At 37.4% G+C, this 25,489-nt stretch overlaps 1 protein-coding gene across 15 annotated transcripts in view; it reads left to right on the plus strand.

Moving 5' to 3' along the window:
• Nucleotides 1-25,489, plus strand: part of PHF21A (PHD finger protein 21A) — a 198,098-nt gene that overhangs the window by 23,770 nt on the left and 148,839 nt on the right. For 12 of the 15 annotated variants that reach the window (XM_058424461.1, XM_032166148.2, XM_058424467.1 and 9 more), the window contains 5 exons: nt 7,302-7,342; nt 8,972-9,083; nt 15,828-15,964; nt 21,231-21,263; nt 23,885-23,950. In XM_058424461.1, the coding sequence (XP_058280444.1) occupies nt 15,911-15,964; nt 21,231-21,263; nt 23,885-23,950 (153 nt within the window). In that variant the 5' untranslated portion in view covers nt 7,302-7,342; nt 8,972-9,083; nt 15,828-15,910. The remainder of the gene's footprint in view (nt 1-7,301; nt 7,343-8,971; nt 9,084-15,827; nt 15,965-21,230; nt 21,264-23,884; nt 23,951-25,489) is intronic. The other 3 variants (XM_032166153.2, XM_058424462.1, XM_032166155.2) reach the window with 1 other exon arrangement.

The following is a 25,489-nucleotide window of genomic DNA, read 5'->3' on the forward strand; positions in this document are numbered from 1 at the left end:
TGTGTGTGTGCGTGTGTGTGTGTCTCTAATTTTTCTATAGCCTGAAAGGCACCTGCTCATTTTCCAGCCTAGTGAGTACAGCAGTGCTATATTGAGAAGTGAGGCAGGATGGAACACAATAAGGTGCTATAATTTTTATTTAGTTAGTTTTGCTCGTCCTCGGCAGCTTGTGATCACTGTCCATTTATCTGGAAGTACTCTGATTATTCTTGGCTATCAATGCAGCAGGAGTTTTCTTCTGTGTTTAAAGCAAGGACTATAGTATACTGAGGGCTCTATCAGGGAGGAGTTGAGTTTTGTTTTGTGTGTATGTGTTTCTCTGGGTAAGCTTCTGGCTATAGTTGGGTTTACTGTGCTTTAATTTTTTAAAATTTGGTTGTTTTAATCTTGTTGAGTTTATTTTTGTGTGAGATATTTTCTTCTAGCAATTCACTAATTTCTTCTGTGTATGTTGATGCTATTTTATAAAATTTTCTTAGTGTGTTAATTGTTCTTTTAGTTTAGCTTTTTCTTGTTTATTTTTAAAATCTGGTATCTAGCATTGACCTTTCTCAGTGACTTTTATTTGAATTATCTTTGTGCTTTAGAGACATAGGAATTTGGGTCTATTATCCCTTTTCTGAGCGAACAACTCCCAGTAGTTACAGTTAGTGCAATAGAAAGGGTTCTCACAGATGCAGTGCTGGGCGTTGATCCTCCTCGTTGGTGCTTACGGTTTACACCCAGAACTCCCATTAGTGTTAATAGGAGGCACTTCCTTAAATCCCTGTACACCAAAATAAGCTCAAACTCTTTTATAATGCCTTATAGATACCTGAATTGTTTTTTTGTTGTTAATGACAAGAGTTTTAGTCCTGAGGTTAACTGATTATTAAGATAGAGTTTGAGTTTTCTTGGGATATGGAGCGATTTACTAAGTCTGATCTATAATTAAGAAGTTTTCGTTGTGATGATTAGAGTCAGAAAACAGCTTTGTGAGAGCTATGGAAGCTTGTGAATAAGAATTTTTGTACTTTATAGAGTGAGGAAGCAAGCTTTCTTCTTTCTATTTATTTCTGCTATTCTCAACCATAAAAAATGGTTCTAACAGTTTTTGTATATATTGTAAGAAGACTTAGAAAAATTTTTTTGTTTTTTATTTTACTTAAAAGCCTTTCTGTAATTACCCTCTGGCCTCAAAGTCTTTTATTAGCTAGTGTGGCTCACATTTCAAGCATATAGAAGTTAATATGCACTGTTTTAGAACTTAGACACTACAACCACTGGTCAAGTAATAGATAATCAGTGTTTACTACACCCATCTGTGAATTGTGGATTTTTATTACTTTCATTTATTTATGTACAGTCTAATGGAAAGATTCCTAGATTGAGAGCAATGAATCTGGGTTTTAGGCTGAGCTTTGCCTATCATTATCTTTGTAGATTTTAGCTAGTCATCTGGACTTCTTGGACCTCTGTTCCTCTGTGAAATGAAGGTATGATCTGCCCTCTGAAGTGTCCATTCTAGTTTTAGGCTGTTTGAAGGCCTACTTTCCTAGGTACTGAAGGAAGCAGAGTACTGTAAGGCAGGCAGTGGTTTCTAATCCTGGCTCCCTATTAGAATCTTTTGGGGGAACTTAAATACAGATCTATGGGTTCTAAATAAGACATAATATATTCAATATCTTTAAGGGTAGGGCCTGTGAACCTCTATTTTTTGAAGTTGTATGTGTTATCCTAATCTAGGATTGAGAACTACTTGTACAAGGTATTCTATTCTTTTGTGTATGTGTATGTGTGTGTTCTAGTTAGGGAGATGTCATATAGGTTAGATTAAAATGTGAGGCAGTGTGTGGTAATCAGCGAGTCTTCGTCTGGACCCTAGTGTGTGGGTGAGATTTGGATAGTTAGAGAGAGGGTAAAAAGGTATTATTATTCTTGTTATAAGGAAGAGCATAAGTAAAAGTTGGGGAGCAGAACAATTCTGATGATAGTTTTAGTCTTTATTTTAGTATTCTTTTGCTCCTGAAACTGCTGTAGACTTCCTCAATAATTTGAGGGAGTGAGCCATGAAGATATTTGGAGGAAAAGAGTGTTCCAGGGCCCCAAGAAGGGAACTTCCTGGAGGGTCTGAAGTATGGAAAAGAGGCCAGTGTTGCTGGAACGGATTGAGCAATAGGGAGATGGGACGGCTTGAGTGGCAGAGGCCCAAGTCATTTAGTGCCTGTGGGCCATTGAAAGGAACTTCATCTTTTCTCTGAGTATGATGGGAAGCCACTGGAGGGTTTTGAGCAGAGGAGTAACAAGATCTGTCTTGGATTCTGAAAAGCTTACTCTGGCTTGCGAGAGAATACACCTTAGCGGGGCTAGGGTAGAATTGGGGAGGCCAGTTAGGAGGCTGTTGCAATTATCTAGGTGAAAGGTGAAGGTGACTTGGACCAGGGAGGTGGTAGGAGAGTTGAGACAGGGGGTCATGGTGGATATATTTTGAAGGTAGAGGCACATGGTTGGCTGTTGGAGTAGATGTGGAGTGTGGAAAAAGAAGAGTCTTAAGATGACTTTTAGGATTTTTTCTTCTGAGGGGGTGGAGTTACCATTTACTGAGATGGGAATGACTCTGAGGAGGAAGTTAGGAGAGAGGTAGTCAGGAGTTTAGTTTTGGATGTGTTGAGCTTGAGATACCTATTTGACCAGTGTTGAGTGGGCAGTTGGGTATATGAGTTTGGAATTCAGGGAAAGGATATGTGCTGGAGATAAACATTGGGAATTGCCAGTGTGTAGATCCTTCTATAGCCATGAGACTGTGAGATCACCTAAGGGGAAGAGTTCCAAGAACTGAGTCCTGGGACAGTTCCACATTTTGAGGTGTTGGAGGCAAGGAGAAACCAGCAAAAGAAACCAAGGAGAGTAGCCAGAGAGTTGAGGAAGAAAATCAAGAGAGGATGGTCTCTTGGAAGTCAAGAGAAAAAAATTTCGAGGAGGAAGAAATGAGCAGTGGGTCAAAAGATACTGGTCAAGGAAGTGAAGACTATTTTCTGTTGGATTTAACAACTGTTAAATCATTGGTGATCTTCACAAGAATGGAGGGAGGCAAAGGCCCTAATGGGTTGTGTTCAACAGAGAATGGGAGGAGAGGAATTAGAGAGAGGGAGTATGGTTACCTCTTTCAGGGAGTTTTGCTATAAATGTGAGCCTAGACAGGGACAATAACTAGAGAAGGATATGGAGTCAAGAGGGTTTTTTTTTTAAATTATTATTTTTTAAGATAGAAGAAACAAAATGATCCAGTAATGATGAGGGGAAAGTTGATGCTCCATGAGAGTAAAAGGAAAAGAGCTAGAGGAGTGTCCAGGAGAGGGTAAGAGACGTGGGTGCAAGAGGGATGGTTATTAAGACGTTGGGGCCCCAAGGACTAAACCTATCAAGTGGGATTCTGCTTTTTCTTCTAACCACTTATCTGCATTTAAATTTATTTCAAACTTACTTGCTTTCTGTTGGAAGTTAGGAAGGGTACATAAAAAGCAGTAAAGCCAGTGGTGTATAAAACTCAGTTTTGGGGCCTCTGTCAGCTTAGTGTAGTAGGGGAAGAGAAGAGATTGAATCTTCTGGGTAAGGTGACATTTTAAAGTGTCTTTGAATGACAATTATCTGTGCTATTCTAGTCCCTTATCAAAATTTATGATTGAGCACAGGCTATAAACTTAATCATTTGAAATTTGTAGTAGGGTGAATTAAATTTTAGCCTAATTTAAAACATGATCTAGTATTAAACTTTTTCTCTGCAAGTTTTGTTTAATACAGATTCTTCATGTTGCAAGGGTTTCAGATATTTTACAAAAGGTATTTAAATAATTATTAATCGCTTTAGATTTATTTATAATATTTAAAATATTATAACCATATCAGAAATCTGGATGATTTGTTTCTTTACCAGCTCTAATTAGAGCAGTTACCTGTGAAGTTCTGGAGAGGTGAACAATCTTCAGTTTGCAAAAAATTGTATGACATTGTATTAGCAAGATAGTATAACACCTCTAAAAGCAAAACTAATTTCATTTACTCTAACTTAGGTGTTTTGGATATATTTTTCAAGAACAAATCTATCTTTTAAAAGTTTAGGCAAATATGGTTAAAATTTTGAAGTACCTTAGTTAGAAGTGTGAAATGTATGTGAGAAACAAACTAAGTGGTTTTTAACTAGCTTAACATGAAGAAATCAAACTTGCATTTCAGACTTAAATATGTTTTACACATGGATAGTGTAAAAAGCACAAATGTGTGTATAGATCTTGCTTTTTGCTGCTCAGTTTTCTTAAATTATAGAAATAAAATATTTGCTTTTCTTTTTTTTTTCAATTTCCAAATGGTAGTCAATTAATATTCAATCTTCAGAGGAAACACTTTGGGATTTCTGATGTGCACAGTGTTTAAGAATCATTAGTCTAAAAATAATTTCCTCTTTTTGGGTATGTGAACCTCATTATGAAACCAATTAAAGCCGGGGACCCTCTTCCAAGAAAGGTGTACCTATGCTGGTATGTAAGAATTTAGCATATAGTAGGAAGGAGTTGACAGACCCCTCTGAAGCCCATTCATGGGGATCCCTTAGGTTTAAAGGATTTCATGATTTGTTTTTTTTTTGGGACGGAGATTCACTCTGTCGCCAGGCTGGAGTGGAGTGGTGCGATCTCAGTTCACTGCAATCTCTGCCTCCCGGGTTCAAGTGATTCTCCTGCCACAGCGTCCCGAGTAGCTGAGATTACAGGTGCACACCACCATACCCAGCTAATTTTTTTTTGTATTTTTAGTAGAGACTTCTACTAAATAATTACTATTCACCATGTTGGCCAGGATGATCTCGATCTCCTGACCTCGTGATCCACCCGCTTCGGCCTCCCAAAGTGCTGGGATTGCAGGCATGTTCCACTGTGCCCGGCCAGGATTTCATGTTTTAAGATGGCTTACTTATGTGATTTTTCTTTAAAACTGTATGTGCAGACTTTTCCAAAAATATTTCGCTAGTGTTTATTGTAGTTTGTTTTTTAGAAGAGTAACTCCTGCAGCGGGTTAAGAGAAAGTGAGGTTTAGTGGAAAATGAGCTCAGCCAAGGAATCTCGGGCCCGTGAGTTCTTCTCCAGCTTCACTATCAGCTAGCTGAGTGACCTTTGGGGAAATCACTTAACTTCTCTGGCTTTGATTTTCTATGCGATTTCTGCAGTCCCTACAAATAGTCTTATGAGCAGTTTCATGACATCATGATTTCAGGATATCGTGGCAAAATTCTTTATCAGTTTAGGATTGGCCCTGCTACTCATTTTTGGAGAAAATGCCTTGGAGATAAAGTATATGTACATTGTGCTGCCTTTTGTTGAATATGACTTTTCAGCAGCATTTATTAATACTTTCTCAAATGCTGTATAAGTTAAAATCCCAGTCCCATCCTCATCACTTTGAATTTCAACGTATTTTATATATTCTGGGTATAAGCCTGTGTTGATTATACATACTATAATTATCACCTCCAATTCTGTGGTTTACCTTTTCACTTTCTTAATGGTGTTTTTTTGATGAACAGAAGTTCTTAATTTTAATTTTGTCCAATTTATCAGTCTTTTCCTTTTTACTATATTTTAAAATGGTAATATTTTACTTCCTAATCAACAACTTGGATGAAAACAGTTCCAGAAAGTCATTCATTTAACAAATAATGCTGCTGGAAATCGATGCGTAAGAAATTATCCCCAGCCTAAAAGAGCTAACATGAAAGCCCTAATAGGGAAGATAAGCCCTCAACAGACAGCTTAAGTGTCTGTTTAGTCAATTCATTGACTTAACAAACATTTATTGAGCATTTACTATGTGCCTGGTACTGTTTGAGGCAACCTTTTGAGTGGCACAGAGTCCTATAGATATCAGTAGTGTTAAGAATCCACTTTTTAATAACTGCATTGTTCTACAGATTGTTGCATGATTTCTCTTTTGGTTGGGAGTCATCCTAACCTTGGTGATTAAAATTGTTATTTGCATGGGCCTGAGAACTTTAAAAAGGACAGCTGCTAAAGAAAAGGCAGAATAGAATAGCACATTGACTTTCTTTGGAAATGAGTGCTAACTGCATGAACTGGGGCCCTTTTAAATAATTTTATCGTATGTTTGGTATAACTGTACATGATTAAACAAAGATTTACAATCTGGGAGACATGAAGCTCTTTTGAAATATTCCCTGAGGCAATGAGACACTATTGGAGTAATATCAGTCAGCAAACACCATATTTAAGGCAAAAGGAAGACATGTAGTTTTAGAGCATAGCATAGTGGAGTTTAAATAATTTAATACTAAAATATTAAGGGAAAAGTTTTAATTTTTGTTTCCTAATATTGGGTTGGGATCCCAAAACCTAAATTTTCTTTCTGGCTTCATCACTGATTAGATATGTGGAATAGAAACAAATAGCTTTTGTGTATGTGGTTTACAATCTAAAGTGGTAAGATGTGGCCAGGCACAGTGGCTCACACCTGTAATCCCAGCACTTTGGGAGGTTGAGGCGGGGAGGATTGCTTGAGCCCAGGGGTTTGATACGAGCTTGGGCAACACAGTGAGGCCTGACTCTACAAAAAAATAAAGTAATAGCCAGGCATGGTGGCATACTTGAAGTCCTAGCTATTCAGGAGGCTGAAATGGGAGGATTGCTTGAGCCTGGGAGGTTGAGGCTGCAGTGAGCTGTGATTGTGCTACTGCACTTGAGCCTGGACAACAGAGTGAGACTCTGTCTCAAAAAAAAAAAAAGGTGAGACACATCTAAGAATGTGAAAAAAGTTTAATTAAAATTCTGACTATACATTATTATAAAATGCTGTGATTTTAAAGCCTTATATAAGGCAAATACATTTCAAGATTAATTGAAAAAAATGCCTTTTATGAGGACCAAACTAAGAACTAGTGATGTTAGCTTAATTTGTTAATGTAAAACAACTGACAGTAGAGGTCACTTGTTGGGGATGAAGGAGTAGTTGTATGTTATTTAAATGAGGTGCATTTCATTTCTATGTGTCTCTTAGGAAAGGAAAATTATCAACTACTTACTTTTCCTTGTCTTGAAAAACTGTGGAAAAGTAGTGATTTAACTGCTCTTGAGTTCTTTTCTTTGCTGTAAAAATTACCTATTGCTTCTTTTTTTCTTTTGGGTTTTAAAACTTCGGAAACTTTTGTGTGTTTTGTTTTTTCTTCTTAAAATCAGAAATCTTTGAGTTTTCAGCTTTTAATGACATGTCATAAATATGTGTGTGTTGTCTAATTCCATTTTCCCATTCTTCTGTTATAGGGGGCTAGAGAGCTGAAGGAGAGCCAGTTTCCCCGGAATTGGTAAGTACTTTCACTAGGTAGACATAGTATGCCTGATCCTGATGCTAGCTGGATAATTATTCAAATATTGTGATTTTTTTTTTTTTTTTTTTTTTTTGCAAATAGGCTGTCTCTCAGAAATGGGGCTTTGCTATTTGCACTGAGTAGAAATGAATTGTCTAATTTCACGTAGCTATACTTCAAACGCATTTGTGTTTCTGCTAATACAGCTAGGCCTGCATGTTCCACCATTCGATAACCTGTTAAAATGTAAAAGTCTCGTTTTCCAAAAATGTCCTCAATGCAATGGTTCGGGTTGAGAATTCAAAAGTCAAGAAATTCAAAAGTTCAGATTCCCAGCCAGGCCCAGTGGTGTGTGCCTATAGCTCCAGTTACTCAGGAAGCTGAGGCAGGAGGATGGCTTGAGCCAATTCAAGTCGTCCAGCTTGAAGCAGGCAACAAAACAAGACCCTCATCTCTTAAAAAAAGAAGATGAAGATTCCTGTAGTGTTTTGTGTTACTTAATATGCTGTTATATTTGATGGCCTTAGTATATGTGCAAAATGGCTTAGGTTAATTTAACTGTGGAAACTTGACTTTGAAATTTGAGACTCGTGTTTATTTACATTCTTAAACTTAATATTGGATTAGTTAGCCTCATGTTTGATAGTAAATTTTTAGCGTGTGTTGTTTTATGTAATTCTTCAAAAGGAAAAAGAGAGAAAAAGAGAGAGAGAGAAATGTAATTGTGGGGCATACAGGCAAACATTTTTTCCTAATATCTACTTTGATAGATTTTTTTAATGGCTCTTCATCACTCTTAAACATTTCTTTGAATGCACAGGGCAATCTAGTGACTAGCCATCAAACAAATATTAACTTTATTAGGAGAGTGTGTATTATGAAAAAAATTACACTCAAATAAGATAGCTGGAATAGGGTAGTTGCCTAGTGCAAGACTACTCCTTTTAAAAAAATTTTTTAAATCCTCTCTCAAATAGTAATTAACTTGGTGGGTGGAGTAGATCTAGTAGATATTTGGCCAAGGTTTCCTTTTGATAGTTTATGGTGCTTGTGGTGTCTCTCTTCCTTTTGGGGACTGGGATTTGAACATGTTTCATGGAGGCACTTGAACTAGTTAATCCTTGCATTTACTACCTTTTTATTCTACTTGTCTTTCTCTCATTAAACCTTTTAAAATAAATAATCAAGATCCTATAGCTCTTTACTTTGACATGGGATAGAATCTTAGAGAAGGGACCTTAACCCATTTATACCAGAGGTTGCAAATTTTTTTTGTGAAAAATCAGACCTTGGCAATGAACTCGAGTAGTAGGATATAAATAACTCCCACAGGCTTAGTGTTCCAATAATGGAACACTAGGTATAAATGGGTTAAGGGCCTTCTCCTCCAATATTTTATGTTGTGTGGCAGTTTCTTCTAGATCCCTGACAGGCTGTTATTCAGGTACATATTGAATACCACATTTTAAAAAAACGTAGCTCATTTTCTATAATGCATTCTGAGGAATTCTACTTCCACAAAAATAAGTATTATTGAGGTGGGGTGGGGGTGGGAGAAGGGTTCTGTGGTCAAGTAATTTGGGAAATGCTGCATTAAACAAAGTTAAACAGGTTTCTTTACTGCAGGACTTCTCAGAACCTTTAATATGCTAATGTGCATTGTGAATCTCCAAGAGGGGGATATGATATGCAGCATTCTTGAATACTTCTAATGACAGGGAGCCCACTACCTCATAAGGTAACCCATTCCTTTTTTGTATGACTCTTATCCTTAGTTCTTCCTTTTCCTTATATTGATCTGAAATCTATCTCCCATAACTTCCACTTCTATTAAGTATTTATTGGTTATGCTGAGACTACCACACCCACTTGCGTTATCCTTTGTGTGGTATATATTTGTAAGATTCTGGCCAGGCTTGTCTGGACAGTTTTTTTTTAAATAGTCACTAAATATTAATAACATTCTGGTAAATGTGACTAGTTCTAAATCCTTGGCCTCATTGTCACTATGCTCTCATACCCTGCTCCCCAACCTCCTCCATTTTCAATTTCTGTTTATTTTAAAATTTACTCAGTTTTCCTTTCGTTGGATGTGGTTGGAATAATTTAGTAGACATGCTTGATTTTTGTAAAGAAAGTTAGGAAACAGAAGAATGTGTGTATGCAGACAGCCTGGACCCCAGGAAGCAGAGGTAGAAACTGTATATTGGGCTGAGCACTGATGATGGTAGGGAGGGGTCCAGGACACTACACAGACTTGTGAAGGAGGGTGCTATGGGGAACCCCGGCCTGGCCCAAGGCACCATAATAGCCTGCACATTGCAGTGGAGGTGTGACCTGCGTAGAGATTCCTTTTTTAAAAAATGAGGACCCGCCCCCCACCCCCTCCAAAACAAATAGAGATTAGAAAGATATTTTATACTCACATACATTCAGACATTTAGGTATCATAAATGTAATGATATGTATGCATATATATTTTTTGATTTAATAGGAAACAACATTATTAAATATAATTTGATAGTATAGAAACATCCAACTAGCTAAGGAGGTCAACAGCTGTCACACCAGAATTTGAACATAGTAACCTTACCAGATTCAGAGGGTTTTGCCTGTAAAATCAGGGTTGCCAAGCTCTTTGTGCAGTAGTATTTTCTGTTCACCTGTGGAGTGTCATAAAAGAAACACTGTGATGAAAATAAATCAAGATGTGTTGAAAATTTGCTAAATGATAAGAAAATAGACATTACATTATGTTTTTTAATGTTGTCATTTGTATTGATTCATGTTAATAAATGTTAAAGTTTTTAATAAATAGTATTAAAATAATTTTATTATTTTTAGCATTCATGGTAATTTTAGCACTACCGCTAGTAAAGATATTATTTTATCTCCCTACACGTTAGATACATAGTAGGAAGTATTTTGTACAAATTGAAACCTGATATTCAAATATTAAGCATGGGACAAGACGTAAAGATACGTAGATGACTGTCAAGACCTACTTTTTCCTATTTAAAAAAATGAATTAAACCTACTTTAAACATTGTGTCTGAGAATATAGATAAAAAGCAGAGGAGTTTCACACCAAATAAATGCATGGTATAGAGAACATGGAGTTGTCCTTTTTAGGGACAGTTTGGGGGCACGCTGTGTCATGGACTTATCGTTAAAGAAATGTTGGCTGGGCCAAGCGCGGTGGCTCACGCTTGTAATCCAGCACTTTGGGAGGCCGAGGCGGGCGGATCACGAGGTCAGGAGATCGAGACCACGGTGAAACCCCGTCTCTATTAAAAATACAAAAAAAATTAGCCGGGCGTGGTAGCAGGCGCCTGTAGTCCCAGCTACTCAGAGAGGCTGAGGCAGGAGAATGGCGTGAACCCAGGAGGCGGAGCTTGCAGTGAGCCGAGATCGTGCCACTGCACTCCAGCCTGGGTGACAGAGCAAGACTCCGTCTCAAAAAAAAAAAAAAAAAAGAAATGTTGGCTGATGAGTCAAGTTTTGATTGGAAAAAGGTTTCTGTCAACTCAGTAACAGCAAAATATTTCTTAGCAGTAAAATTGGAGTTATAGCTATCCTACAGGTTATTAGAATCATAATGAAAGACCTGCAGGTCACATATCTTCAAGCAGAAGTATGCCCAGAGAAATAGTTAGAAGAACATCCATAGAGAGTTTGAGAACAGAAAAGCCTACAGTCTTCTAGATATATACTATGTAGAGAAGTTCTATTAAAAAGTATGTATAGAGGAAAGAATTAAGTATATTAAAACTATCATAAAACTTTACAGTTTGCAAAGGGCTTTTCCTATAATTTTGCCTTATTTAAACCACAACAGTCTTATGAAGTAGGTGATATTGTTTCCATTTTCCTGATTTACAAGCAAACAAACAAACCCCGAGGATGAGAGTAGTCACACAGTGAGTAAGTAGAATTAGCGTTTTTTGTTTTTTGGGATGGTGAATGTGCTTTCCAGATACCATGGCTGACCTTTTTAGTGGGATTTGATTATTGTTTTTGTTTGTTTAGTTTGTGTGTTTGGTTTTTATGTTTTGTTGTTGTTGTTGTTGTTGTTGTTATTGGAAAGTTAGAGGCCATTAGGTGTCAGAGTGGTTTGATGTGTACAGTTTGGAAGATTGCAAATGCTAATATTTTGGGCTAGGGGCAAGTGGCCTTGCTGATAGTGACTTGTAGAGCTGTTGGGTGGTGAGAGTCATTCATTATGGTGGAATGCAGTGTGTTACCGTCTTGTGAGTCTGATGGTATTCACCTTGCAGCGACTGATTTGTTATTTATAACTTGTTAGAATTGGTCAAAATATGTTAAATCATCTTTTACAAATGTAGCAAATAATTCTTTTGATGCTATAAACTGCCTCCCAGTGGTATTCAGATGATGACTGCATGAGATGTCCAAGACCTCAAAATATTTTTTCAGCTGGGTGCGGTGGCTCACACCTGTAATCCCACACTTTGGGAGGCTGAAGGTGGATGGGTCACTTTAGCCCAGGAGCTCAAGACCGGCCCGGGCAACATGGCGAAACCCTGTCACTACAAAAAAATACAAAAATTAGCTGGATGTGGTGGGGCACACCTGTAGTCACAGCTACTCAAGAGGCTGAGGCAGGAGGATCACTTGAGCCCAGCAAGTTGAGGCTGCAGTGAGCCGTGATCGCATCACTGCACTTTAGCCTGGGTGACACAGTGAGACCCTGTCTCAGGAAAAAAAATTTTTTCAAAACATTCAGGCCGGGCGCGGTGGCTCACGCTTGTAATCCCAGCACTTTGGGAGGCCGAGGCGGGCGGATCACGAGGTCAGGAGATCGAGACCACGGTGAAACCCCGTCTCTACTAAAATTACAAAAAATTAGCCGGGCGTGGTGGCGGGCGCCTGTAGTCCCAGCTACTCGGAGAGGCTGAGGCAGGAGAATGGCGTGAACCCAGGAGGCGGAGCTTGCAGTGAGCAGAGATCGCGCCACTGGACTCCAGCCTGGGTCCCAGTGCGAAAAACAAACTCAAAAAAAAAAAACATTCAGCATATATTTGTGACCAGCCTGGGCAACATATGAGACCCATTCTCTACAAGAAAAAATAAAATTAAAAAAACAAGATTCAACATGTACCTGCCTTGTTTTTGTAAATTATAAATACATGTCTATAATTTGTTTCTTTCCGCACAGACCAGTCTCTTAAAATTACTATCCAGAAAGAGATCTTTCTGAAGAAAAGAAAAAGAATTTCAAATGAATCTTCTAATCCTTCATATGTTTTTCTACAATTAGTCCTTTTTTAACCCTTTCAGTTTTATTTTGAAATAAAATGAGTAATTGGCATTTAGAGTCCTTGCTGAATAAAGCTTCGTGCCTTTGTGTATCTCTGAGAAGCAGACAACAGTCTGATGGAGAAAGTAAAAGCCATCAGCTCCTCATTAACTTGAGTTGCAGGCTTATTATTGTGCGAGGCACTCTTTGACATTTACAGTCTTCAGGTTAAACCCTGGTTTTAACTTCTTCGTTTCCTGAGCATTTTGTTTGATAGCATAACATTTTCTGATGCTTTATCTACAAATCCTTGGTTAATGTCTTCTTGTTTAAAAAGATGTGCGTATTTTTTATGGAAAATTTTGAAAATATCAATACCCCAAAAAGAAGAAAGTAAATAACTGACAGTGCTACTACCTAGAGATAACCATCAGCAAATTGCGAAGTGGCACCTGACACAAATTCTAGACAGCTCGGAGTATTATTGTTTTATAGGTCTTCAGTTTGATAGACAAAGCATATAGTCTTAGTTATATTTCTGTGTCTTAATTGAAGATGGAAGTTTTTCATATTTGTTGGTCACTCTTATTTCTTCTGTAAATTGTTTTTTCATAGATGTTTGTTATCAATTTTTGAGGGCCCTAAATATATAAACTGTATTAGCCCTTTGTCATGTATAATGTAAGTTCTTTGTGTTTTAACCTGCTGTTCATTTCCAGAGTTTATGTGAATTGAGTTGAACTATGGTTTTATGTTACCGTCAGTAGAATGAAGTATGAATATTTGAAAAATACCCCTTCAACTTCAAAGTGATTCTTGACAAAAATTATAGGAATCATTTTGGACACATTTTCTGGTAGAGCCTTGTAAAAATGGAAAACCAAGTGTTGTTTTCAAGAAGAACTGTAATACATAAGTCAGGAATTTGAGTAGGGAGATTATTTTATTATTTAAAATGAAAGTGGCTGTGTAGTTTTAACGTTAGTATTGCAGGTAGAGTAAGCTTACGTGATAACAAAAATCTTGGTCTTAGTGACTTAATGATTCTGCTAGTTATTGATTGATTGGTTGTCATTCCAAATATTTTAAAAGATAGTAGCTAAAACTACCCAGATTTGTTCACCATAGTATGTCTCCCTTTCTAAATTGTTAATATCTCCCTTAAATATACTGCCTTTTAAAATGTTTTGGCTAACATTATCATTATACAGTAAACTTTTCCTATCCTTTGCAAATGTGAATTTAAAGGAATTTTGCACTTTTGGAATTTATTCTTTTTTAGGTTTGAGTATTTTGATGTTATATAATCTAGTATATAAGCCCTAAGAGAGAGATTTCTGCTGATGTTTTCTGCCTAATGAGAATAAGCAAATATATTGAAAACTCATATTCACAAGAATATATTCCCTAGTTAATGATTCCATTATAACTCTGTTAAACCAGTTTTCAAAGGACTCTTAGAAAACTTAGGTTGAATATAGACTTTACCCATAGGTAAATAATATTTAGAAATATGAAGATCATGAATCTTATTGTATTGGTTTAAGGAGTAGTGGTTCCTCTAACTTTCTGATTGTTCCCTTCCCCAATTTATATGAATGCTAAAAAGCTACTCTAGCTACAAGCTTTATAGGTGCAAAGAATAAAAGAAATTTGCAGTAAAATTTAAATTTATTTAGGCAAAAACAGACTTTTGGTTTGACAGAGTACCTAAAATCATGTCTAAGGCCACATTCAAGAAAAGAAAAAAACAATAAAGGATAAATTAGCCATCGAAATAATTTAAATTAGAGTAGTGATGATTAGCGGAGATAGGAAGGTCAAGCTGGGTGTCACATTAACAGATTTAGCCGGGCGCGGTGGCTCACGCTTGTAATCCCAGCACTTTGGGAGGCCGAGGCGGGTGGATCCCGAGGTCAGGAGATCGAGACCACGGTGAAACCCCGTCTCTACTAAAAATACAAAAAATTAGCCGGGCGTGGTGGCGGGCGCCTGTAGTCCCAGCTACTCAGAGAGGCTGAGGCAGGAGAATGGCGTGAACCCGGGAGGCGGAGCTTGCAGTGAGCCGAGATTGCGCCACTGCACTCCAGCCTGGGTGACAGAGCGAGACTCCAGTCTCAAAAAAAAAAAAAAAAAAAAAAAAACAAAAAAAACAGATTTAGACTTTTGACATTATCTCCACATGCCATTATATGTATAGTCAAAGAGATGACTGGCAAGCTTGAAAGAAGATGATTTTCATTGTAAAGCTGGACATGTGTTCCATTACTAGACCACCTCATATTACACACGGTAGATACATTTTAAAATATCCACATCATAACTTTTTGGATAGCACAGTTATATTGCATTGTATTTGTCTGTTTTCAGTATTAATTTGTTAAATGTAAATGTTTAAGTTATACCAGAATTTCCCCATTTTGAGTTTCTCTATTTTTTATATAGAGTAAGAACCAATCCAAATAAAACTACCCTGGCATTCATTAACCTCCGAGAAACCCTGAACTCTCCAGTCCACTCTGTGTGAAGTTTAAAAATGTATGATTTTGGCTTGGCACGGTGGCTCACGCCTGTCATCCCAGCACTTTGGGAGGCTGAGATGGGCGGATCACAAGGTCATGAGATCAAGACCATCCTGGCTAACACGGTGACACCCCGTCTCTATTAAAAATATAAAAAAATGAGCCGGGCGTAGTGGCAGGCACCTGTAGTCCTAGCTACTTGGGAGGCTGAGGCAGGAGAATGGCGTGAACCTGGGAGGCAGAGCTTGCAGTGAGCTGAGATCGCACCACTGCACTCCAGTCTGGGCGACAGAGCGAGACTCCGTCTCAAAAAAAAAAAAAAAGTATGATTCTGTTGTTATATGTCTCTTTTTGAGGACAATGTGTCCTGGATGGTTATAGTATCATTGAAGGCAGAAGTGGTCTTACTCAGCTCTGTATCCTCAGTATGTAGTGATTAACACAGTGCTGAGCATGTAGTGGGTGCTTAGATGTTTCCATGACCAGATTAAACCCTTTTTTTGGTTTTTCATTTCTTAGTTATTTGAAGTGTTCTTTAGAGGAATACTTGAAGAATTGTTTTGGGGGAAAAAAATCTCTTTGGGAAATTTCTTGCCCTGCGTTAGAGAATCAGATATTTTTTTACTAACATAATTTATTTGGCATAAATATTATATTTATTCCAAATGTAATGATCCAAAACATTTTATGATCTTTACAGCTGCAGTGAGAAGAGGAGTTTGTTACTTTAAACAGAGGCTGAAGAAACTGTAGAACTAGCAGAGAAAGTGGAGAAGGTAGAGGATGGAGTTGCAGACTCTACAGGAGGCTCTTAAAGTGGAAATTCAGGTTCACCAGGTACGTTGTATTGTTGGCTTCTCCCACATTGTTGTTAAGTAATGGCTAAGATTAGTAAACAAGCCCATCTCTGGTGTTTAGTATGGTTTTTAATAATCTTTAAGACAATTTTGTCCAAGAGTCATGTCGTTTGCCTTTTATCACTACTCGACAAAGTCACAGATTCTGCTTTTAAGAACTTAAAGAAAGTATTCCTGACTTCCTTTCTAGAGAAAAGAACTGAAAAGATTTTTTTCATATACCAAAGGTGTTAACCAAAAAGAAAGAAATCTTTTTTCTGCTTTTTGGTTCATCTGAAGGACTTTATTCATGTGATTTAACTTGCATGTTTTAAATAACAACATGTCTAACTCAACTACCATATGTACTAAAGTTTTTACAGATCATATGACTCAGCTTTATGCGTTGATTCCAATCTTTCTTAAAGAAAATGTGATTATCTTCACAGATGTTTAAATTTCAGATTTCACAATTCTTATATTTTACAAAAAGCTATCTTTATATAATTACATAATTAAAATTTGTTATGTAAACAGAGTACCACTGTTTTATATCTTTCTAGACTTTAGCTGGACATCAGGCCGAAGACACACAGACACATGCATGTATCTAATCCTTGGTACTCAAAAGTGAGAAAGGATGATGCATTGACTATTTTTGAATTTGTAACAATTGGGGATATGGGAGCGGAGAGAAGGATAAGTAAAACTACTTTCTAAAGATGTTTGTTCTTAGGTGTAGTTTCCTTTGTTCATCTGAGTAGTCTAAGGTAACATTAACTTTTGAAATCGTTGGGAGAATATCTTGGGCCTGTGGTAACTACTAGATCTGCACATTGCTCAGAATTAGTGTGGGCGAGAACTTAAAGGAAGCTTCAAAAGCACCTGTTCAGAAATCCCTGCTGCTGCTCCGGATCTCGTTAAACTCTTGTTCCGCTGCAGAGTTGGCCCTGTGCACGTGGGCTTCTTTAAGTAGGTAATAAGCTGTGTACTTTTTTTTTTTTTAACTTTGCTTCTGGTACTAATTGAGGAGAGCAGAAATTTGTTACAAAAACAAGCTCATCTTTTTCTGAGTGAAATTAGTTTAACATAGAGGTGTGTTGAATACCCAGTTTGGCTGAATGGCAAGTGATAAAAATTAAATTCACATTTTATTCAAAGATGACATCATCATAGAATGAATTCTGGGAGTACAGTAACCAATCTGAAATTTGTGTGGATCAAGGATAATTTTATGATGTTGCGTGTGATTTTTGGAGTTTTTCTTCCTCTGAAGAAGTATTGAGATGGCAAAGTTAACATTCTGCTTTAGTTCCTCTTCACAAGATATGAGCAAGTCCCAAATAATCCTTTCTTGAAAGGCTTATGACCTAAATTAATTGAAGTTAATTACTAAATATTTTGTTTCATATTCTGAATTCAAGCATACCAATTTTATAAACATCACAATTATGAAAATACTTAATATTTATTATTCTGTTTTAAATCTAATTAAAATTTTAAATTTACATTTGTTGACTCAAAAGGGATATAGTTCTTAAAGTTATTCTAAACACTCTCTTACTATTCATATTAACTGTCAGCTTTGAGCATAAAATTAATAGCTTTTATATTCATCCTTTATTTATACAACATTTTGTTTGTGTGATAATAAACATTTATTTATATGTCAATAATATTTTAACAGAGAAAGCATATATTTCACTCCAGTTATATCGGTAATACTTTACTATTTTTGAAAAAATAATTTATATGGTGTCACCTACACAATCATTGATCATGACAAATTGAGGCATGCCAGAAATGACATCAAGGTAGGGGCGCTGGTTACTAGGCTGAGACCAAAGCCAGAACATACATTTGACTAAATAGTGGGACAAAAGCCATCCTTTGTTGCATTTCCAGTTAGGGAATGAGATTAGGGCTGAAATTGAGCTTACTGGATAGAAAATGTGTTCTGAAACTATCTGGTATTGTGTAGTGAAAGCATATTTTTGTTCTTTGTGTTTTCTTTATGAATGGGGAGATAGTTATGAAAGTAGCAATGTACACATAGTTGGTGTTCAGTAAATACTTAAATAATAATGTCCTGTGATGGACATCTCATCTTTTTGGGGAAATTGCCTTTTTTCCTCCTCCCTTTTTTGATCTTATTTAGATTTGATAGAAGTCACATTTAAATTTTCAGGGTATTTACTCCATATGGAATGGAGAATAGTATAAAGCAGAGGTTAGGCCGGGCTCGGTGGCTCACACTTGTAATCCCAGCACTTTGGGAGGCCGAGGCAGGCGGATCACGAGGTCAGGAGATGGAGACTATGGTGAAACCCCGTCTCTACTAAAAATACAAAAAATTAGTCGGGCGTGGTGGCGGGCGCCTGTAGTCCCAGCTACTTGGAGAGGCTGAGGCAGGAGAATGGCGTGAACCTGGGAGGTGGAGCTTGCAGTGAGCCGAGATCGCGCCACTGCACTCCAGCCTGGGCGACAGAGCGAGACTCCGTCTCAAAAAAAAAAAAAAAAAGCAGAGGTTAGCAAATTTTTTTGTAAAGGGACACAGTAAAATATTTCTGGCTTTGCGGGTAATTTATGGTTTCTGTCACAACTACTCTGCCCTGCTGTTGCACAGACAAAACAGCCACGGACAATATATAAATGAATGAGTATGGCTCTTTTCCGTAAAACTTTTATTTGCAAAAGCAGCTGGTGGGCCAGGTTTGGCCTATGGGTTGTTTTGCTTACCTTTGGCGTGAAGTATATCCTCAAGAAATATTGCCGCATTCTGGCGGAAAGTAACCTAACTTTGTTAACACAATGTCAGCTTAAGGTTACTAGGGATTTGGATGGTCCAGTAAGTTGCCCAGCTTGTCCTGTTCTACCCCTGATTGTCTAAAATGCAGTTTAACTGCTTATAGATAGAAAAATTGGCTTATTTATTTCCTCTAGAGGTGAAGACTTCATGTGGTTATCAGTGAATTTTTAAATTCCAGTGTCTGGAAGAAAACCTTTTTCAGCTTCTAAAAGGTAACAGCGTAGTAGCCAACCCTCTGGTAACCAAATCAAAAAGGAAAATCAAGAGCTTTTTTGATTGAAGACTGTGGCTAGCATTAATGTAAACATGTATGTGTATAAAACCTTGTGTTTCAATCCCCTTAACCTCTTAGAATATGTATTGTTTCTATTTTGTAGGTGAAGACTAGGATATAGAAGAGCTACTACCATTAAATATGAAGACATATAGTGACACATACCTTGTGTATTTGGAGGTCCCATGGTTGGCAACTTCAGTTATCAAAAATGTGTCTTAGCATCAGGGAGAAAGACTTTTGATCAATTAGAATAAATGTCTGAAGTGATACACCAAAGATTATACATTTTACTAAAGGAAGATTTCTTAGATTATTACAACCTATTCACTCATCTTTTTAAATTAGTCCAGTGAGTGTAACACACAGCAGGTCTGAAACAGCAAATTTCAGCTGGGTTTCAGGGTTGTTAGAATAGTAGCAAGAGCTGGGCATGGTGGCTTACGCCTGTAATCTCAGCAACTCTGGAGGCTGAGGTGGGAGGATTGCTTGAGGTCAGGATTTCGAGATCAGCCTGGATAACATAGCGAGACCTCATCTCTTAAAAATATTAAAAAAAAAAAAAAGCTGGATATGGTGGTGTGCACCTGTAGTCCCAACTACTTAGGAGGCTAAGGTGGGAAGATTGCTGAAGCCCAGGAGTTGGAGGCTGCAGTGAGCTATGATTGTGCCACTGCACTCCAGCCTGGGTGACAGAATAAGACCCCATCTTTAAAAAACAAAAAAACAAATAAAGAATAGTAGGAAAATGTGCTGGCTGACTACTTGACGTTAAGGAGTGGACTGGAAAACTACAATGTGGATTTAAGAACTTTAAAACGTAGTTTGGGACCTTTTTTTGTAAGGAGCCTATTGTTTATAGTTTAGTATATTAATATAATCTTTCCTCTAAGTATCAATAAAAGCTTGATTTTTAAATTTTTTTTCTTCTTTTTAAGAAGTTAGGGCAGGTGGCTCACACCTTAATCTCAGCACTTTGGGAGGCTGAGGCGGGAGGATTCCTTGAGCCTAGGAGTTCAAGACCAGCCTGGGCAACATAACAAGACCCTGTCTCTACAAAGAATTAAAAAATTAACCAGGTGTGCTGGTGTGCACCTGGGGTTCTAGCCACTCGGGAGGCTGAGGTGGAAGGATCGCTTCAGCCCAGGAGGTTAAGGCTGCAGCAAGCCATGATCACACCACTGTACTCCAGCCTAGGTGACAGAGCAAGACCCTCAAAAAAAAAGTAGTAGTTAGATAAATATATAGTATATTTTAGAAAGGTTTTATCTTACAACTAAACAATTTAAAAGTGCCTTGTCACCAAAAGAGAGTGACAAATTTTTCCATTACATGAAACATTGACTTGGGTAATAGCTTATTCCCAGATACTTTAGGACTTCTGATGCTCTTTTATCCTTCATATTCTTCTGTCTATGGTTATTGTTAACTTTGGGCAGCGATGTTTTTAGAAGTTGGGTTAGATCAAAAGACATTCATTTTTCTTCCCTTCCTTTCCTTTCCTTTCCTCTTTCCTTTCCATTTGTTTGGGCTTCTGTTTTCCCTAGTAAAGATCTTTTCCATTCAGTATTGGGTAGCACTCTCTTTCCCAGAGGAATCGAGTTAGATAGAGTTTTGTATTGTTCCTGCGCTTCCTTATTCTCAAAAACTGAGCATCACTGCCCCACTGAACTTATCCTCCCCTGCACCCAACTCCTTGAGAGAAGACAGTGGCAAAGTCACATGGGACACTAAGCTCCTTCTGTGGTAAGAACCAAACCAATAGACCTGCCAAATCTGTACTTTGCTCTGTATATAAACAGGCTGGTTTTGTGTGGGGCCAGCTTCTTTCCAGGCCTTGTTTGGGACTCTAGACATTGACAACATTTGAAAGGGATGTTTGGCTTTTGGAGCATCCAGCTTGTTTAAATTCCCTTCGGAAGCCACTGTCACCCATCTCTGTCCAGATTTAAAAATCAGGCACTTTTTCATTTCAAATATAAAGTGGTGGTTTGATTTTTTTTATTAAAGGAAGTGTCTCCTGAGCCTATTACATGGATCACAGAAGGTTTTAGTCTGTTCTGATTGTGGTGTTGCTCTTTTTTTTGTGTTAACTTAAAATCCTATATTTTTTTATCCAAACCTGATTAGCTGTAGGGAGTTAATATGTAAGACTGATGGCTCTTTTTCTCTCTTTATTACCAGAAACTGGTTGCTCAAATGAAGCAGGATCCACAGGTAAACTACTATTGTTATTCATTTAATTGTTAAAGTTAAAAATAATTTAAAATAAAATCACCATAAAATACTTAAATATAGATGGTACTTAACTTTTAAGAATTATTTCATTTCTAATGGCAATTATTTTTAATACATGGATCTTCTGGTTATAAGGGTTTAGAAATATTCAGTCATTCTATTTTAATATAGCTATTATTTCATCTTTGTTACTATTATTTTGGTTTTATATTAATTGGTTTGAGTATTTTGGAGAAAAATATTGAGTTAATACTTGTCATATAGCTTAAATTCATTTCCATAAACCCACTTATTCAAAATCAGAGTTTTTAGAGGCTTTCTGTCATCCCAATATTATGAAAAGAGACCCCAAACCATTTTTATTTACTTGGAGTTTATATTATAGAACATTTGAATAGTACTGAATTCTCTATGTTCAGGGTAAGAATTTTAGAGTATTTTTTTTTTTTTGGAGACGGAGTCTCGCTCTGTCGCCCAGGCTGGAGTGCGGTGGCGCAATCTCGGCTCACTGCAAGCTCCGCCTCCCGGGTTCACGCCATTCTCCTGCCTCAGCCTCTCCGAGTAGCTGGGACTACAGGCGCCCGCCACCACGCCCGGCTAATTTTTTGTATTTTTAGTAGAGACGGGGTTTCACCGTGGTCTCGATCTCCTGACCTTGTGATCCGCCTGCCTCGGCCTCCCAAAGTGCTGGGATTACAAGCGTGAGCCACTGCGCCTGGCCTAGAGTAATTTTTAAAAGAAGCATTTTAGAAAATTTTATTTTTGAAAGAACCCTTAAAGGAGGGTTAAAAAGTACCTTATGTTACTTTCTAACAGAAAAGTTAACAGAGAATGTTAACTTTTCTTTAAATTCTCATAGGCATTTTTCACTTAGGCATTTTATTCTCTATTTCTGAAGAGATGTTTTCCTAAAAACTTACCTTGTCTTCTGATAATTGTATTTATTATTGGGCAGTGTCTCTCTTGTAACCATTAGATACTAGGTCATAAGTATGGAGAGTGTTTATCAAATATCAAAGTATATCTATCTATATCTATATCTACGTCTATATCTATATTTATATCTGGGTTGATAAACAGTCTATACAGGCTTCACTGTAAAGTAAAATCAAGTTTTTGATTGAAGAATGGTACTGAGGCACATTGATTTTTGGAAGTAAAAAAAATAACACTTATCTCTACGAATCGAGAACTCAGGTCTAACTATTGTGTTTTGACTCTGAGAGCTGGCATTGGTGGCCCATACTTACTCCTGTTGAATGATCCCACTTCCGTGAGAAACTTCTCCTTTTTTTTCTTCAGTTTTTTGGTATATTCACAATTTAAATTGGATTTAGATACAAAAATTAGCCAGGCATGGTGATGGGTGCCTGTAAAGCCAGCTACTCAGGAGGCTGAGGCAGGAGAATCACTTGAACCTGGGAGGCAGAGGTTGCAGTGAGCCAAGATCTTGTCACTGCACTCCAGCCTGGGCGACAGAGCGAGACTGCATCTCAAAATAAATAAATGAATAAAAATTGGATTTAGGGAGCCAAGAGGTGGTAGACTTTAGATTAACAAGTCCTCTCCTATTTAATGTGGTAAACTATCAGCAACTGTGAAATGTTACTAGAAACTATCATTTCTGTTATAGTTGGTGATCATGTAACAGAATTGTCTTAACCTGAAGAATCTGAGGTGGGCAGGGCAGTAACTTGTTGGACAGCAGGTGTGGGTGATCTCATTGGAGAAGCCTTATGTCAAATACACTAATAAAAAAGTCCACATGGAGTAAACCAAATTCAATAGACGGGGAGGATGTGTTCCCTCACCCTGACAGAAGACCAAGCAGGGTAAATTGAAAGAATTGTATGTGAGACAAATCAAGTAAAAGCAGTCTCTCATTAGGGTGGTGTTCAGTCTGCTAGTAGGCTGTCCTGCTACATTAAGCATTTGAAAACTTTAATTTTGGAATTTTTTGCCTACTTTAGTAAAAGGCAATCATGCTCTGTGTATCTCATCTAAAATAGTATTCTTTTTTTGATTCCTAGAATTTTAGAACTGAGAAAATGCCCTGGTAGTCAGTGTGTTAATTTGAATGATGTAGTGTTAAGGCAGTTGCAGTACTGACAGCTTTTCAGATCTAGGCTAAAATAACAAATGTACTTTGCTAAATAAGGGAGAGGGCAAGTGGAGAAAAACCTCTTATCTTTGTTGATAATGCTGTAAAGCATGTAGTGTGTGCATACTTATAACCTCCATCTTCCTACTTTTGTGTGATTAGTGGAGCTTTGGGTTTTCTGTCAATGGATACTTTCTATAAAGAAGAAGAATATTTTAGTGGACAGGTACTCTTACCGTACAAGATGCTCAAATGTAAAACTTCATGTAATTTAAAACAAGTGCAGAGGAGCTGCTCCTGTTTTGGTGCGAGGAGCCTATATTTAGGATCTGTGCATTAGGTGATGATATTATGGCCACAGTGTAATGCATGACAGATTTGATTGGCTAAATGCTTCGGGTTGCTTCATCATTTGTAATACAGTATGCATAGTCTTCCTGCTACTATTCTGTTAACAAATGAAATATCTTTCTCACAGATATTTTTTCTTTCCAATCAGAATGCTGACTTAAAGAAACAGCTTCATGAACTCCAAGCCAAAATCACAGCTTTGAGTGAGAAACAGGTAGGGGAAAAGGGGAGGGGGGCATATTTTTAACGTTGTGTTCTAAAGATATGTCTGCTCCAGGCTTCTAAGAGAACTGCTATTTTTCCTCATGTGTGAAAATAAGTGTGGGCAGCCAGACTTGGTTTTAATTTTGTTTGAGCTCTGTTTATCTATTTTTATTTTTGGTTGAAATCAGTCTCTAGAGTATCCCATGGGTATATGTTACTGGCAAATACCTAAAAGCAATGTGGCAGGCTGCCGTTAACTGTGTTAATTAAACTCTATAGTTTACCCATAGGGGATGGGGTAAAGGCAGTTAGTGAGAATAGGTGATAGAGAATCTTGTAGGTGCTGCGTGTACCTTGTTACCTGTCTTAAAGCCTTGAGCTGACATTAAACTTACTGTGAAGAGAATCTTGTAAGTAGATTGCTCTAAATGTAGGTCTCCCATTCTAAGTATGGTCATGCCTTTATGTTAATCTCTATTAGATATTGACCTACTATTACGTGAAAAAACTTCGGTGAAACCTTATTAGGCTTATTCTATATAGGACAGGAGAAGAACATCTTGCTTTTTCCCAAGGACACCTGGAAAATATTCTTTGGAATTTTTTGTATGATGACCTCCACTTTACCAGTTGAGGCAGTGCCTGCCACCAGGTGGAGTGTGGCAATTGATAGAGCTATAAGTAAATGTTTATGGTAATCCCACAAAGCATTTGTTTTCTTGTTTCTTCCCCACCACTCTCCCTCTGGTTAGAAAGAGTGGTTTTCTGTCTTGGAGTAGGTGAATGTATTAATCAAAAGAATAAGGTGATTTGCAGTTGATACTTCATGCCAGTGACATTTTATGGAAGATTTTTGACTATATAGTTCTCAACAACTGATTTTTATGTTGTTATTTAATGTTATTTAGTGAAATAATAACAATGAGAATAATTTATTTCTGGAGATTTTTTATTGTGTTTTCATTTAACTGAGGGGAGAAATAAACTTTGAGAATTATGTGGAAGAGATATGAATCATTAATGTTTCAGAATAGAATCATCTTCCAAGCTGAGTGAACAACTGCTTTATATTCTTCCCTCCTATTCTTATGCGTCCCCATCTTGTCTTCTCCACAGACAGGAGGTATTTTAGATTAGGGAATTGCCAAACTAAAATTGGGAGGAGGTGGGATGGTGGAGAACAATTTGTAAGAAAAAATATAAACAGAGTTGGTTAGTATGTATTTGGCTCTGAATGTGATTCAGTTCTCTAAAGTCAACATGATGTGTGTTAGTGAAAGTGTTCTAGCTTTAGAATTCTGTTAGTGCTGAGCCTCCTTATAGTTTCAGGGTTAGTTTGACAAGACGCCAATGAGTGAGTCACATTTGCTGAAAAATTCACGTGTTGCAGCAGGGAAAGAAGGTGAGAACTGATTAGTGGAGTAGGGGTTGGGGGATGCTTTTGCAAAGTTAAGATAACTTAAGACTACATTTGGGGAAAGTGGGACAATTTTTAGAAATTTACATCTACTCGAAATTTTTGTTTGTGAGAACTAACATAGATTTGGTT

The sequence above is a fragment of the Hylobates moloch genome, unplaced genomic scaffold (assembly GCF_009828535.3).
Source record: "Hylobates moloch isolate HMO894 unplaced genomic scaffold, HMol_V3 SCAFFOLD_11, whole genome shotgun sequence".
Lineage (NCBI taxonomy): Eukaryota > Metazoa > Chordata > Mammalia > Primates > Hylobatidae > Hylobates > Hylobates moloch.